At 42.5% G+C, this 13,717-nt stretch overlaps 1 protein-coding gene across 1 annotated transcript; it reads right to left on the reverse strand.

The window, feature by feature from the left end:
- Positions 1-1,670: 1,670 nt before the first annotated feature.
- Positions 1,671-11,707, reverse strand: LYSMD2 (LysM domain containing 2). Its single transcript, XM_035554139.2, has 3 exons — positions 11,421-11,707; positions 7,336-7,673; positions 1,671-2,710 (listed from the first exon to the last, which is right to left on the reverse strand). The coding sequence occupies exons 1-3, from the start codon at positions 11,616-11,618 to the stop codon at positions 2,659-2,661; spliced, it is 588 nt and encodes a 195-aa protein (XP_035410032.1). The 5' UTR covers positions 11,619-11,707; the 3' UTR covers positions 1,671-2,658.
- Between the last annotated feature and the right edge of the window lie 2,010 nt (positions 11,708-13,717).

A 13,717-nucleotide genomic window follows, 5' to 3' on the forward strand; every position in this document is an offset into this window, starting at 1 on the left:
AGCCAGAAGCCAGACAACTCGCCACTGCTGCTGAGAAGAGCCTGAGGGCTCGTCTGGGCCCAGCTGCGTGCTGGGCTCTGCAGGTCCCATGGCCTGCTGGGAGGCCCTGAGGACACAAAGAGAACTGCCTTCGGTGGTGTGGGAGTGCAAATAGAGGTTGAGGTCTTGTTTGGGTTTAGTTTAGCGCTGGGGGCTGAGCAGTGTGCCTTCAGGGTGCTCCAGGTGGGAAGAGAGCTCTGAAGAAGTGTCTTCATGGCTGCAAGACCTGTCCCTGTTGTGTGGCAGGCAAGGAGAGGAGCAGAGGAGGCCTGTCCTGGGCTGCGGCTGGCAAGGTAGGGCCTCCTGCAGGCAGCCTTTGTTGTGGTTAATGGTGGTGCTGAAATCCTCCCTGTGAGAATGTGCTTGTTTGGAACAGGGGAGATTAGGTAGGTGGCTCTGCTGAGCTACGTCCGTGGTCTTGCAATGGGTGCTGTGTTGAGTGCTGGTGCAGTTGGGCTTCCTGTGAGGAGAGGCTCTGTGGGTCCATCCTGAGGACTGCTGGCCTGAGCTGTGGGTCTTGATTGAAACCTGCCTGCGTGGCTGCTCCTGTCTGAGGAGAAAGGTGTGTGGCAGTGGGTTTCTGCCCGTCTCCTGTTCCTTCTGGCTGGCAGAGGAGCTGCTTCTAATATCCTTCTGTGTGGCTTTCCCAGTCAGGAAGACTACACGTGAATGGTGTCACTGATACCCTGTTGCCTTTTTCATGGAGGTCTTTCAGCCTGTGAGCATGGTAGTGCTCCTGGGAAGTGTGAGGTGAAGTACAGTTGTCGGTAGCTTGACTGGCCTCATATGGCTGCTGGAAACTGCTTGTGGTGCAAGGAAAGCTGTATTTCTGACCTGTTTAACGAAATATGCTAGTCCTTGGGGGCTGGATAAGTGGTATTAAAATTATAAATCTTCAGCAGGAAAAGCTTGATTTTTTTTTTTTTTTTTTTCTAAAAGGTTACAAAAACACATCTGGGCCTTAAGCTGGAATCTCTTTCAGAAAAGTTTCTTCTGGCTCTGGTAATGCCCTACTAGAATTAACTGAAAACAGTGGAAATTAGTATCTAAGCAATAGATGTAAATCCCCATTTTAAAAATACAGAAAGAGCTAAAACTAACTCAGCAGTCTCCACATGAACGAATGCTTTCTTTATTCTCAACTTTCCCTGCTTCTTGGGAATTTGTGTACCACTACACTGGATCAGAGCTGGAGACATCCTGAATGAGTCTCCTGGATTGAAATTCCTGCAAGCTCTAGGGACGTACTAATTCCTGCCTAGATTTGAACTTGTATTTCCAGGGCTTTTAGAGGCTTATTTCTAGTGTTAAATTTTGAAGCAATATTGAAAGCTAGTTACTGTGTTGCAGGAAGTTTTCTCTTCATTTGAGCAAGCAATAAACTATACAGGTGAACTGATGAACAGGTAACATCTGTCACAGCAGGGATGCAGCAATTCTTTACTGAAGAGTTTTGTGAAGCTTGTTAAATAATTGAGGAAAAAAAAAAAAACAAGGATGATTAACAAGAAGTTGCTCACATTAACTATAGGGTAAAGAATGAATGCAGTTTGCATTCAGCATTCCTGAGCTTCAGGTGAAATCAATTTGCGGACCTGAATGCTGACATCTTAGAATAGTGAAGGCTTACCAGTGTTTTTCATGAACTTTAATGAAAGGTTTTGGTTGACTGCACAAGTAGATCAATTAGTTTCTAGGAGTCTCACTATTGGTAAATATTTCTCAAACAGTAAACTCTTGGGTTAAGAAATGACTTCATGTGTTTAAGGGAAGAGGCAAGGGTAGAGCTTTGTATATAGTAAAGGAGCACATTTGCCTTAAAATTAACATCTAATAGTTCATGTAATTAGATAAATCTTCTTCACAAAAAAGTCTAGAACCAAGCTGACTTCATAATGAACAAACATTGAAATTTATTTATTAAATTAAAACCACACAATGTAACTGCACACAAGAACACACATCTGATATTTCAATGCTTTATCTTACAAAAGAAAAATCTCTTGCTGTAACGCTTCCCTTTTACTAGCCAATGTTTGTAGACAGTTCTTTAATAGTAAAGGCTTTAAGTAACGAAAACAAGCCAGACTCCCCTTCCTAGAAATAAAGGATGTTCTTATAACCACACAGCCAGGTACAGTTCAGAGGCAAGTTCTGCAGCCCTGAAGTAGACACAACTTCCACAGCGAGCTTGCCTGTGTCTGCGGAATAAGTAAACTTCCACTTATGGTTTTGTCATTTACAAGCAAACTTACTTAACATCTTAAATACTTAAAACAAATTTCACTTTAACAAGTATTTACAAAATCTTTACTAAAGATCAACATCCTGCGTAAAGGGTGACCTCAAGGATATATTGTTGCTACCATGCTACAGTTTGCACAGAAGGGGTATAAAGGCCATTGCTAGTTTTGGAAGGCTTCAACCCTTTGTTTGTATAGCATAAGGACATTAACCTATGGAAGGCAGAAGAGGTCATAATTTCAGTGCAATTACCCATTCATGACTTGTATAAAGTACATCATGATGATGAGTCCAAAAGACTTTTTTGAGTTATTGACCATTTAGTTCTGTAAGAACTGATTTCATGGAAAGTTTTCAGGCCATCGCATCTGTCTTCTAGTGGTGATATGAAGAAGTTGCATAGGGACCTTCCTCATTCTCCTCCTCTCTAGAAAGGAAATGATCATAATCATCAGATCAGGGACAGATATCATGCCTCAACGGTACAAACTTATTAAAATGTGAACAACCACTTTTCCTAACTGATCAAAATAGTTAAGAGTAATTTCCTAAGAAGAACACTGTTGTATACTACTGTTCATTATACATGCCTGGAATTCTCATTATTTTCAAGAACAGAAGGCTAAAAGTAAGTAAAGCTGTAAAGGTTCCACAACATCAGGATGTTTAGAGCTTACCTATTTGTGGTATTATTGATTTGGCACTATTATAAAGGATAAGCAAGTAGAGAGCATGCTGGAGTTCGATTGTTCTATCTATATCTATTCTATTCTCCCTTTTCTCTTCAAAAATAGTATTTCAATTCTACATTTGCTTAAAGCCTTTTGAGTGGCAGAGGATGCAGATGGGCAAATGAGGCAATAAGGGGAGCGATCCATCAGTTGTATCTGTATCTGTCTTGCTGCTGCAAGGATTTTCCCTGAGTAGATCTGTTAATATATACTCCCTGTGCATCACTCAATATTGAGACTGATCACTTGTATTTTCTTAGTGGGAAATAGGTGCCTACAAGCTCTAGTGTGATGACTGGATAAACCACAGTAGTATTGCTATTAAAAATCCTCAGGAAACATTGTCAAGTAAACAGTAAGCAGACTGATACCGCCCTTTTAAAAAAGTGTTCATATATAAAATGCAGTGCAGCAACTGGTACTAATATGAACATGTTAAGTACTACAAAGACTATCATTTTCTAGTAGTATGTCTTTAAGGATAGGTTCAGTAGCATAACTTGGAAGCTGCTGTCAATTCTAGCGTGTTGGTGAGGACTGAAAGACTTCAGTTGTTGTACTGTGAGCTTCAAAGGATTTATTATTCTTAATGCTGTACATGCCTGCATACAAAGGTACTGTTACTCAAATAACCTAATAATGGTACAGGGTATATTATGCATTTCAGTCATGTTCCAAATGCCATCATGCTGACTTCTTCCTGCTAACTTCTAAACACCATTAACTACTGCTTAAATTTTGTATACCCCCCTAGAATACAAACGGGGGAAAGCATGGAGTAACCAAGCAGCTGAGTAACTTGTTCTCATTTTCACAATCTTCCTCTTTTCCTGAGTAGTCCAGAAAAAAAAAATCTTAATCCAAAGGTATTTCTTGAATTGAAACAACTTGTCAAAAAATTAAACCTCCCAGAAAATAAAGTTTTGAGTTAAACTTGCAGTTATTGCAGGGATATGTGTGACAGCAGTACTAGAAAATTAGCCTATCAAAGTAGCAGAACAACTACAATCTAAGCTGTTCATACCTACTTCTCCTGTGAAATATGTACTTAAACTATGGGCTCACATGGCAGTCTTCAATACAGGGCAGAAGACTGGCATTTGGGTCACAGCCAACTTTTAGGGGTTTCTGTATGTGGTGGGATGTAAGAATTATGTAGTGGGTGACTGTGCTTGAAGCTAAGCAAAGCTGTGACTTGCTGTAATGTGCACAATAAACTTCTAACCAAGGCTCAGGAATGCTGCAGTTGGCAAGACAGCTTCTAGCATTCTGTCCCAGGCTGCAGCGCTTTGCTAAGCGAAGAGGTTGACATGTTACTCCAAACCAAGGTAATGGTCAGGAAGTACTACTACTGTAGATCTTCAGAGTTGTACATAGCAAGTACAGTTTATTCCATACAGTCTAAAACCAAGCCAAGCTTTATATGAAGTAAGATTACACAGTAGCTTTGGTCCATTGTCCACAAGCAGCAAAATAGCAGTGTGTATATGTTTAACGACTGAATCTACCTTTACTTTTAAGATGCTTAAAATAGTGAAGTGGTAAGTCACTGTAACATTCCCCTTGAGGCAGAGGGAAAGGTACAGCAAAGCATTACAGTGTTTTATAGTTCTGTCTCTTCCTGAATGCTGCTGCCACTTGGCCCAGCAGGATGCAAGCATAGAAAAATGCCTACTGCAAGCTATTGTATGCATCAGGCCACAATAACAAATGCTAATAACCGCCTTCATAAGACTGAGCACACTTGTGACTGAACAAGGAAATTTCAATCCAATCCTTAGATGCTTCTAGTACCCAAACTTAAACAAGGCAGCAATATGAGCTCAGCTTCTGGAAATGTGGGTCTCCACAGGTACTGTCCTTTATTGAGGTATCTCTTTTGTGAGCTGATGGCTAATGATGGTGAACAATTATTGGACAAATTAACTGAACTTGTTGAAGCATTTAAAACTTGTAACACCATATTCTTTCCTAGGCTCAGTTCTAGGCAACAAAGCTGGTGACAACATAAGGTTCTGTTCCAGTGCTGCATGCCATTTAATTATATTGCCTCATATAAGCACTGATGATTAGAGAGGCTCTATTCAATTACAAGGTTTTCAAAATCAGTCACTGAAAAATGCAATTGCAGAAAGGTGTGATCTGTTCCAGACGCATACATTTGGCCTTAAGTGTTCTAGCCTATCACGCTCTGAAATCCTAAGTACCCTACAAAGAGCTTGCATTAGATCTCTGGTGTTCTGTCTGGTATAATAAGCATCACTAAACTCAATTTCAGTTTCAGCATCCTAAAACATACCTAATAGCATTTTGGGCAAGATGAAGCACTAGCATTTTCTCAAGCTACTAACTTGTGTGCCGTGTGTGGAATAAAACTAGTATCTTCCATAATATGCAAATATTAGAGTTCTCTAAATATGCTACAAACAACTTGTGCATTTTTTGGCCTATTATAAAAATACTGTCCGAAACAAAAACAGGGCTTCCTGTCTCAGGCTGCTCACCTAGGGCTGTATCTTGAATAAATCTGTTTGCTGCAGGGATTCATTAGACAATGACTTCTTGGTCAGTGAAACTCCAGTAAAAGTAATAGTATGTGTAGGTCTAGATGTATTTTTCCATAAACTATCTAAGAGCAAAAGGCAGTTAGCACAAACTGAGTAGATCACATTCTACAATCTCTAGCACTTGTCTGCTTGCATGGCTATTGAAGCTTAACTTATCTAAATCTATACCTGTGTGCTCCTCACTCTTTTTACCTAACAGCGAGAGGCTTTTGTTGGGATGAAGTTAACTTCAGAAGTTAATATACTACATTCCTTTGAGAGCATTGAAAGGAGTAACTTCAAGAGTTATAATTAAAGAACAATTCACCATAAGCTGCCTTTGTAGCACAGGACTGTTGCTGACTCTGAAATAGATACCTGTACCTAAGACAGATACCAGGTAAATGTGATCAGAATTGGTGCATGTATGTGCATGCATTCTTGGTGACTTTAAGGCAGACCAAAGTAAAGAGCCATTTGAGATGTCATAACATCTGTCAGATCAGGCTGACAGGTATGGTGAGATGTTATGACTTCAAGTTTCGGAGCTGATTTAAAAAAACTGCAAGCAGAAGCAGATGTTCTTGGTAATGTGACTTGTCCTACTGCATTCCTTGTTCCTGGGAAGGAAACTTTGTAGTGGACCCTCGCTTCCTAAACTGTAGGTTAAGTAGTACAGGAAGTGGGTAGTAGTAGTGGTGTGCTGCCTGTGCAGTGTCATTTTCACCATATAAACTTTGCCACAGCATGAGCAGCGCCAAAGTGAATTTTCTTCTGCAAACTTTGTTGAAGGGATGTTAAAAACAATTGCCTTCCTCTGACAGGGACCGCAGTTCAATTTCACTCACCTTAACTTCTGGGTCAACACCTGCTCTAATGAATGGTAGATACACATCTAATGATCTGAGTCTCGTCAGCAGCGCATATTTTGATAGGAATGCTCTCCATGGTTTCAAATATAATAATGTAAATGAAAGAGTTTGAAGGAAGAGGGATTTGAGGTACAACAGCATTTTTCTTTCATGTGATCCAGGCAAAACAAAGTAAGTGTGCTAGCAAGATGTAACACTAAAAGCTGTCCAGCCTTCCCTGAGAGAGCAGCTCTAAATTGCTGCTGTTCTAGCAATGGGGAGCTGTATATGGAGTACAACAGATCCTTCAGTTGTCTTACAGGATATTTTTCCCAAATGAGGCTTATCCAACTGCTAAATCTGGTTTACTGTTTCCCTTCAAGTTTTTGTCTGTTGAACTTAGTTCAAGTTGATGAAATGACCCCTTTACCCTTTGAAAAAAAGGGACTATGCTCAACAGATTTGGTCCTGGAAGGTATCGGTATTTGAAGTGAACTGAGATGATGGAAGAAGCTTTGTATCAAACAACTTTCTGAAAGCAAAGTATGTATCTGCTGGCACAACCTCTTTCCAGCTCTCCGTGTGAAGAGAAGAGATGCGAGGTCCCTGCAGTCATACCAAACAGGGTTTGCTTAAATAGTGCTCACTTACATAGCGAGACGCTTTGGAGAATACTGGCCTTCTAGCTTTCATAGGATGCTATTGCAATTCTATGAACAACATACACTGAAGCAGCCTTTAACTGCCATGTCAGGGCATCTGCTAGTGGTGTACTGTAATTATATCTTGTGCATGATGATTGCATAGACTTGCTCTTGACAAAACTACAGCTGCTATCTGAGATATTCCACAGAGAGGGTCCAGCTTAGACTAAAAAGCCTTCAGGATGAAATTAAGATGCTTAATACTAAAAGTTGCATTTACCTGACACTGTCATCTTTTAGTTTTCTGGCTGCTTGTTTGGATAACTTAATCTGCAAGTCCAATCTCTGTAGAAAATCTTTGGCAGACAGTTCTTCTGGTGCAGTGGGCTGATTGTCAGGTTCTTGAGGACTGGGAGAAGAACTACTTTCTTCCTGAACTGTCACTGGGCCTTCTTCACAAGAAGGGGAGCTGTCAACAGTTTCATTCTCAGGAGACTCCAGTGAATTAAGTCCATTGAACAGTAATGGTTTCTCTGATATGACAGGAATATTCAGGGTTTTCCTCAGAAATATACAGTCATTAGTGAACAGTTTATTTGCCCTCTTTATTTGTTCCATCTGAAAAAGATAGGAAAAATGTAAATTATTAGGTTTTGGCAAAGTATAAAATGCCACCTTCCTGAAGTACTACAGTAACCTTTAGTTAGAATAAGACTATACTTTTGCAATGATTTCATTAAAGGATTTTTTTGCATTCAGAGACTTCAGAGCGGATAGTAAATCTTAGCCTTGTTAACTCAGTGTTCTAGCTTCTTCCTTGCATATAGACTTGATTTCATTGTATTGGTCTTCCCAGAAGTCTTGTACTAGCTGAAGATGCATTTCTTGAATAGTCTTCCAATCTCTATACAGGCTTACATGAATAACTTATGAAAAAAAAATTATATGGCAAAAGCACTGCTGGTTTGGTTTTCATTAGAGTAAGGCTCAGAACTGCTAGCAGCTGCTATAGCTAAACTACTTTAAAAAGCATGGATAAACAAGGGGTGATGGTTACCTTGAGCATCCTAGGACTTGCTGGTTTTGAATAGTGAGTACCACAAATGTTGAAAGAGCTGTATATGCTTCATCCATACTGCTCTCCTCTATCCACAGCTGATGTAATACACTCAGATTCAGCTGAAGTCCTGACTTTCAGTGAGGAGTCAGGCAGTGAAAGGGATGGGAGATTCTAAACAATTTCTGACACAGTTACACACACCACATGCTGCATGTGTCCAGTAGGCTGATTCTACAGCATGATTAACAAGCTGTTGTGTGTCATAATGCATGTTAACAGCTGCTGCATAACTTAAATACTACTTAGGCAACTTTTACCCACAATACTCCATAGCCTACTCATCAGCAAATGCTACCTCAGGACAGAAGCAAGAATTCATTAGATGCATCTCTCTCAGTACTAATGTATGAAGACCTGATTGTTCTGTACTTAATGCTATTTTTAATAGCATCTCAGGTTGTTCTACAAAGAAAAAGCCCCAGCTGCAGTTCATACTGCTTTCCTACTAAGAATATTAAGTTCTTACTCATCAAATTTTCTTCCAAGTCAGTAAGTTAATGGCATGGTTGGATTTAATAGCTGAGTAACATCGAGTGTCAGAAACTCTTCAAGTAAGAAAAGCTCATTACTGTCCCAGCTCCTGAAGACTGGAGACTATTTTTGGTGAACCTTACGTAGTTTAGAGCCTGTTTAAGTCTCCTCCCAAGCAGAGTACCATCTGAAGGCCAATAAGAAAGCTATGTGACTTAGTAACAAAATCAATAATGGCCATCAGGTGCAGGTTTAAATGTCTATTTTCAAAATTTCTGAAACTTAATGTCTTTCTTGATAGTTATCAAAATAATTTAAAATGCCAGCTGGAGCTCTTCTCAATTAAAAATACAATATAAGATGAAAAAATAGCTATTTCAACTCCAGTTCTCTTTATCAATGGGACTAGGAAGCTGGTTATTCAGTAGCTGATAAATAATGCACTGTACTGCTCTTCTCTATCCTACTGCACTGTAATTCTACCTCTGGTTAATTCTTCCTGGAATATCTTTTAAGTAAGCTGGTGGCATTCTGCACTAAGTAACAATGAAACAGGAAATATGTCTCTAAAGAATGTCCTGTGCAATCCTGAACATGTTACTTCATAGTGTGCACTATATTCTACTCTTTCTACAGCTCTTACTCATACATTCATAGGTGTATTGCCTAAGTAGCAGGCAGTTTACTTAGCGCTAGGAAAACTCAACTGATTTGTTAGCTGCAGACCTATAATAACAAATATTGCTCTTAATACTGTAACTGAAAATGCACTAATGCATAAACTGGTGCGGAATTCATCCAAACCACTTCCACCAACAGTGAAACAAGTAGTCCTCATCCTTCTCACCCACTAGAAGGGATACCTTTGTATGATGGATACAGTACTCTAAGTGAACCATAAATATGATACTAAACGTGTGAGCTATTAATTCCAGAGTTAATCTACCCAAGTGTTCAAAGAAGATCTAGTAAACATCATACAAGATCAATGATATTTGGGGGGAGAAGGGCAGCAGAAGCTGAGGCCAAACAAAGCACAGTGAACTCCCTCTGTTCAACGAGGTATTTTCATGCATCTTAAATTGCCTATACATATGTCAACTCAGGCACTGGACAAGGATGTCTTTTGCTACACAGTAATCCCCTCTGAGGAAAAGCACATGGGGGAGCTTCTAAAACTAGTAATGCTGGAAGTAATGGCAGCCTAAGATAATTCTGATGTTCCACAGTACAGCAACTCTCACTTTCAAATCAGTATACAGGACACAGGAAGCAAGTGTAATGGCTCCTTAGAGGAAGCCAGTCCTTGTCATTGTGTGAATGTGTAAGATTCTTCATTTTGTTTAAAGCAAACATGTCTGTATGCATTCATACCCTGGGCTGAAACCATCAAGGCATTAACAAATGACTAACTTGGTAGTACCCATAGGATAAACTGACATGGAATCTCCCTTTCTCAGTTTCAGTCTAGTGATGCAGCTCCCGTTCCTAAGCAGAATACTGGCAACACAGAATCAAACAACAAATGAGATCTTCAAAGCCAGCATTCATATTTTAAATGCATCAATAGCACAGCAAAAGTTTATTAATTTTGTTCACATAATGGGTTTATGGTTTGTAAGTTAAACACTTAAGACTGGTTAAGTTTATCTACAACTTTAATTTAGCTGAGACTGTAGAGTGTTTAGAAATGCCTTTTTTGAAACTATTTTGTAATTCGTGTATGTATTTTTCACTTGCTGCACAGTGCAAATACTTATGTTTTGTTCTTCTCTCAGAAGTGTAAATATTTAGGCCAGAGACTATCCATCATGGAAAGTGTTACCAAAATGTAGTAGTAATAAAAAAAAAAAAAGCAGCAAGGGTCACTTTGCTCTGCCTCAGTACTAAGAAAACCTTTATTTTAATGTAGACCACTGTAAATTCAAAATGCCACTAACTCTGTCAACAACACTTGGTTAAGCTACTTTCTATTTCTTCCCTTAAATATTCCTTTCACAATGAAGGCTGAATGCTGTTGAAGTTTGTTGAATCTGGAAGGCCTTAGTAGATCCTTCTGAGCCAGAGAAGGAAATGAAACCCGTTCCAGGCAGAATCTCCTAATTCAGGACTGCAATGTACCTCTTTCTCTGGAATGAGCCCAACTGGGAGGTGCTCTTTGCAGGGAGCGTGAAAGTGACATTCGCTGTGTTACCAGTGCCATGCTGCTGACTACGATCAATTGTTTGGCCCCCAGCGGTTCTGTATGTTGGGACTACTGAAGCTGCATTTAGACAGCTCAGCTGGTAGCTCAGTGAGCCCCAGATGAACTGGGACGACAATGTGAGGAGCGGTGTCAGAGCCTGCTGATAGACCAAGTGGCCTGTGCATGGAATGGGCTGGCCTGAGCCTCCCCGTGCTTTCACAGGAGTAAAGTCTCCTCTGCGTAGGGAGCAAAGCAGCACCGCTTCTTTAAGTCACCTCGGGCTGGCGGTGGTTGGCCGATGGGAGGATTGAGCCCTGAAGCTGCTGACAGATACTCTCCGGGTCACAGCTATGTGTCAATCTCGACACAAGGTGTCTTCTCCAGATAACCGTAACGGCCCCGTTCTTCACAGTCTGCAGCGAGCGTAGCGGTGGCTTGCCGTGTGAGCAAGGGCTGGCCGCCGCGCTGAGGTACGCAGCCCGCGGGGTGCGGGTGCTGCGGACACCGAAAGCAGCAGCAGCGGCGCGGCTTCACGGCGGCCTCGGGGCCCAGCTCCCCCGGCTGCCGCCCCGTCCCGCCGCGGCCTTACCGTGACGCCGTACTTGAGGGCGATGCCCTGCAGCGTGTCCCCGGCGCTGAGGCGGTGCTCCACGTAGCGCTCGGCCAGCGGCGCCGCCACGCTCGCCGTGCTGCCGTACGAGCGGGCCTTGGTGCGGGCCAGCCGCTGCGACAGCTCGGCCTCCGACTCCGGCCCGCCCGGCGGCTCCTCCCGCAGCGACTCGGCCATGCTCCCGTCGCCCCCTCAGCGCCCTGCGCCCCGCCGCCCCCCGGCCATGGCGCGGGGCCCGCGCCCCCCTCGGCCGCCGCCCGCCGGCCCGTTAACGGCGGCAGCGGCACGGGGCGGGCTGGCGGCCGGCCCGCCCTGAACTGCGCCGCGAGCCGCACGGCGCCTGCGCGGGGGCGGCTGAGGCGGGGCGGGAGCCGTGAGGGGAGCGGGGCGCCTGAGGGGAGGTGGGAGGGCGGCGGGGGGACCCGCGAGGGGCTGCGGGCTTCTGCCTGGTGTGAAGAGGCCCGGGGGGGCTCCGGGTTTTCTGTCAGTGCTCGTTACCTAGAAATCTGCACACAGAGCTTCTTTGGAAGCTGAGCCCTTATTAAGTAATAAGCTTCATAACAAATGGTATGGTCTGTATATATGGTGCTCATGTGCATGCACGCAGGGTACCAAAATACTAGGGCCACACATACACATGTGCAGGGTACCCAAATACCAGGACATGCCCTATGCAGCCCTCTCAGGGTGGCTGGACGAGAGCAGGGCTTCTGGACCAGCTGCCCTCCAGGCCTCAAGCCAGTGTGATGCTGGGAAGTGGTGGGTAACAAACACAGTGCTGCGTTTCTCTTCTGGAAGCTCCTAGAAAGACAGACCTGGCAAAACAAAAGATATGTAAGAGCTTAATTAGTTTGTGATAACATCAGCATTCCTTAGTGCAGTGTGTATCCACATAGTTACTTATGGGTATTTATGTCAGCTGACAATATCTAGTTGTGGCTTTTAAATGGGTTGTGTTCACTGACTGTATCGTAGTCCCTTGAAGGAATAAATACAGAAATGAACAAAAATGAATGATCTGACAGAGGCTGCTGTTTAATCTGGCCACCAGTTTCCATGCATGTGTCAAAGCTGCCCTGCGAGATGCACTGGTTACTGGTAAGAACTGACACAGCAGCACCTCACCGTCACATGAGAGAAGCCAGTGTGACAGTCCCAGAGTGTCTAAACAAACAACTGCAGGCAACACATGGATAGAGCAGAAATTGATTGCAAAAGTGCTTAGCTTTAATTTTTCTGCAGCTATAAAGCATGTTTGGGAAGTTGTAGGAGTTGTAGGCTACCTTGGGATATCCAATTGAGACTATACCGGCTCTGTAAAAAGCGCCAGATTAATTCTGAACTCTGTGCTTCCAATTGCTTCGGAAACTAGTCAGCCTGCTGACCTGCATCAGCTTTCAGCTGCGGCCCACCTAGCGGGAGAGCTGAAGAACTGCACGGCAGCCTTATTAAAAAACTCTGCTCTGGGCAGCCATGGCTCAGTCTCAGCCCCTGACAGCCGATCAGCGGAAGCTACGAACATCTGGATGCCTGCCCGGAGCTGGAATTACTCTGACCAGTTACTTCAGCTAAGCAGCGTTTAGCACAGGGGAGCTGCAATTCAATAAAATGAAAATGCCATGCGGTGTTTCTGATACAGTGAGTTGAATGTGTAATATCAGTTTGAAAATACATTGTATGAGTGTAGTAATATTAGCTATAATGTTATCTTAAACTCTATGTGGAGTGTGTGCAATACACTTTAAATCACTGTCACACCTGAGAGCAGCAGCAGCCCCTGCATTAATATATGGATACTATAGTTATTTTGATGCTGAAAGCTTTATTGTAGTAATAAAGCTTTTGAAGGATGGGTATGAGTGATTTTTTTTTTTCCTGGAGTTGCCAAACTGTGTTCTCTACATCAGCAATTCATAGAGATGTTTGTTTCTTACCCCTCAAATCCACAGTATAGCTGGGAGAACACTTGGATTTGAGATGTTGCCAAGATACTTGATTTGACTAGCTGTCTGCCTCTTCTCTAAATAAAGTGAATATCCTTGGAAGCAACAAGAAAAAGTTAAATATTTGAGCCAGAGCTTAAATTAGGAAGTCCATTTTTACCTGCAAGCATTTCTTATATGCATTGAAAACAAGTTACAGAAGAAACTAGAAGTGCCTTACTGATGACACTTTGTTTTTTAAGGAAGGAAAATGTTAGCAGTGAGAACAGGGTGTCTGTTCTACTGAGATGTCTTCATGTCTGTGACCTTCAGAAATTTGAGGGAAATATTAGC

This window comes from Cygnus atratus, chromosome 11 (genome assembly GCF_013377495.2).
Source record: "Cygnus atratus isolate AKBS03 ecotype Queensland, Australia chromosome 11, CAtr_DNAZoo_HiC_assembly, whole genome shotgun sequence".
Taxonomy (NCBI): Eukaryota; Metazoa; Chordata; class Aves; order Anseriformes; family Anatidae; genus Cygnus; species Cygnus atratus.

What these genes read in the sequence shown, in the direction of transcription:
- LYSMD2 (XM_035554139.2), bottom strand. Translation starts at nt 11,618, where the DNA reads ATGGCCGAGTCGCTGCGGGAGGAGCCGCCGGGCGGGCCGGAGTCGGAG. An exon ending in CCCTCAAGTACGGCGTCACG is followed by an intron (nt 7,674 to 11,420) that starts GTAAGGCCGCGG and finishes TATCTTTTTCAG; the next exon opens with ATGGAACAAATAAAGAGGGC. An exon ending in CTAAAAGATGACAGTGTCAG is followed by an intron (nt 2,711 to 7,335) that starts GTAAATGCAACT and finishes TTTCCTTTCTAG; the next exon opens with AGAGGAGGAGAATGAGGAAG.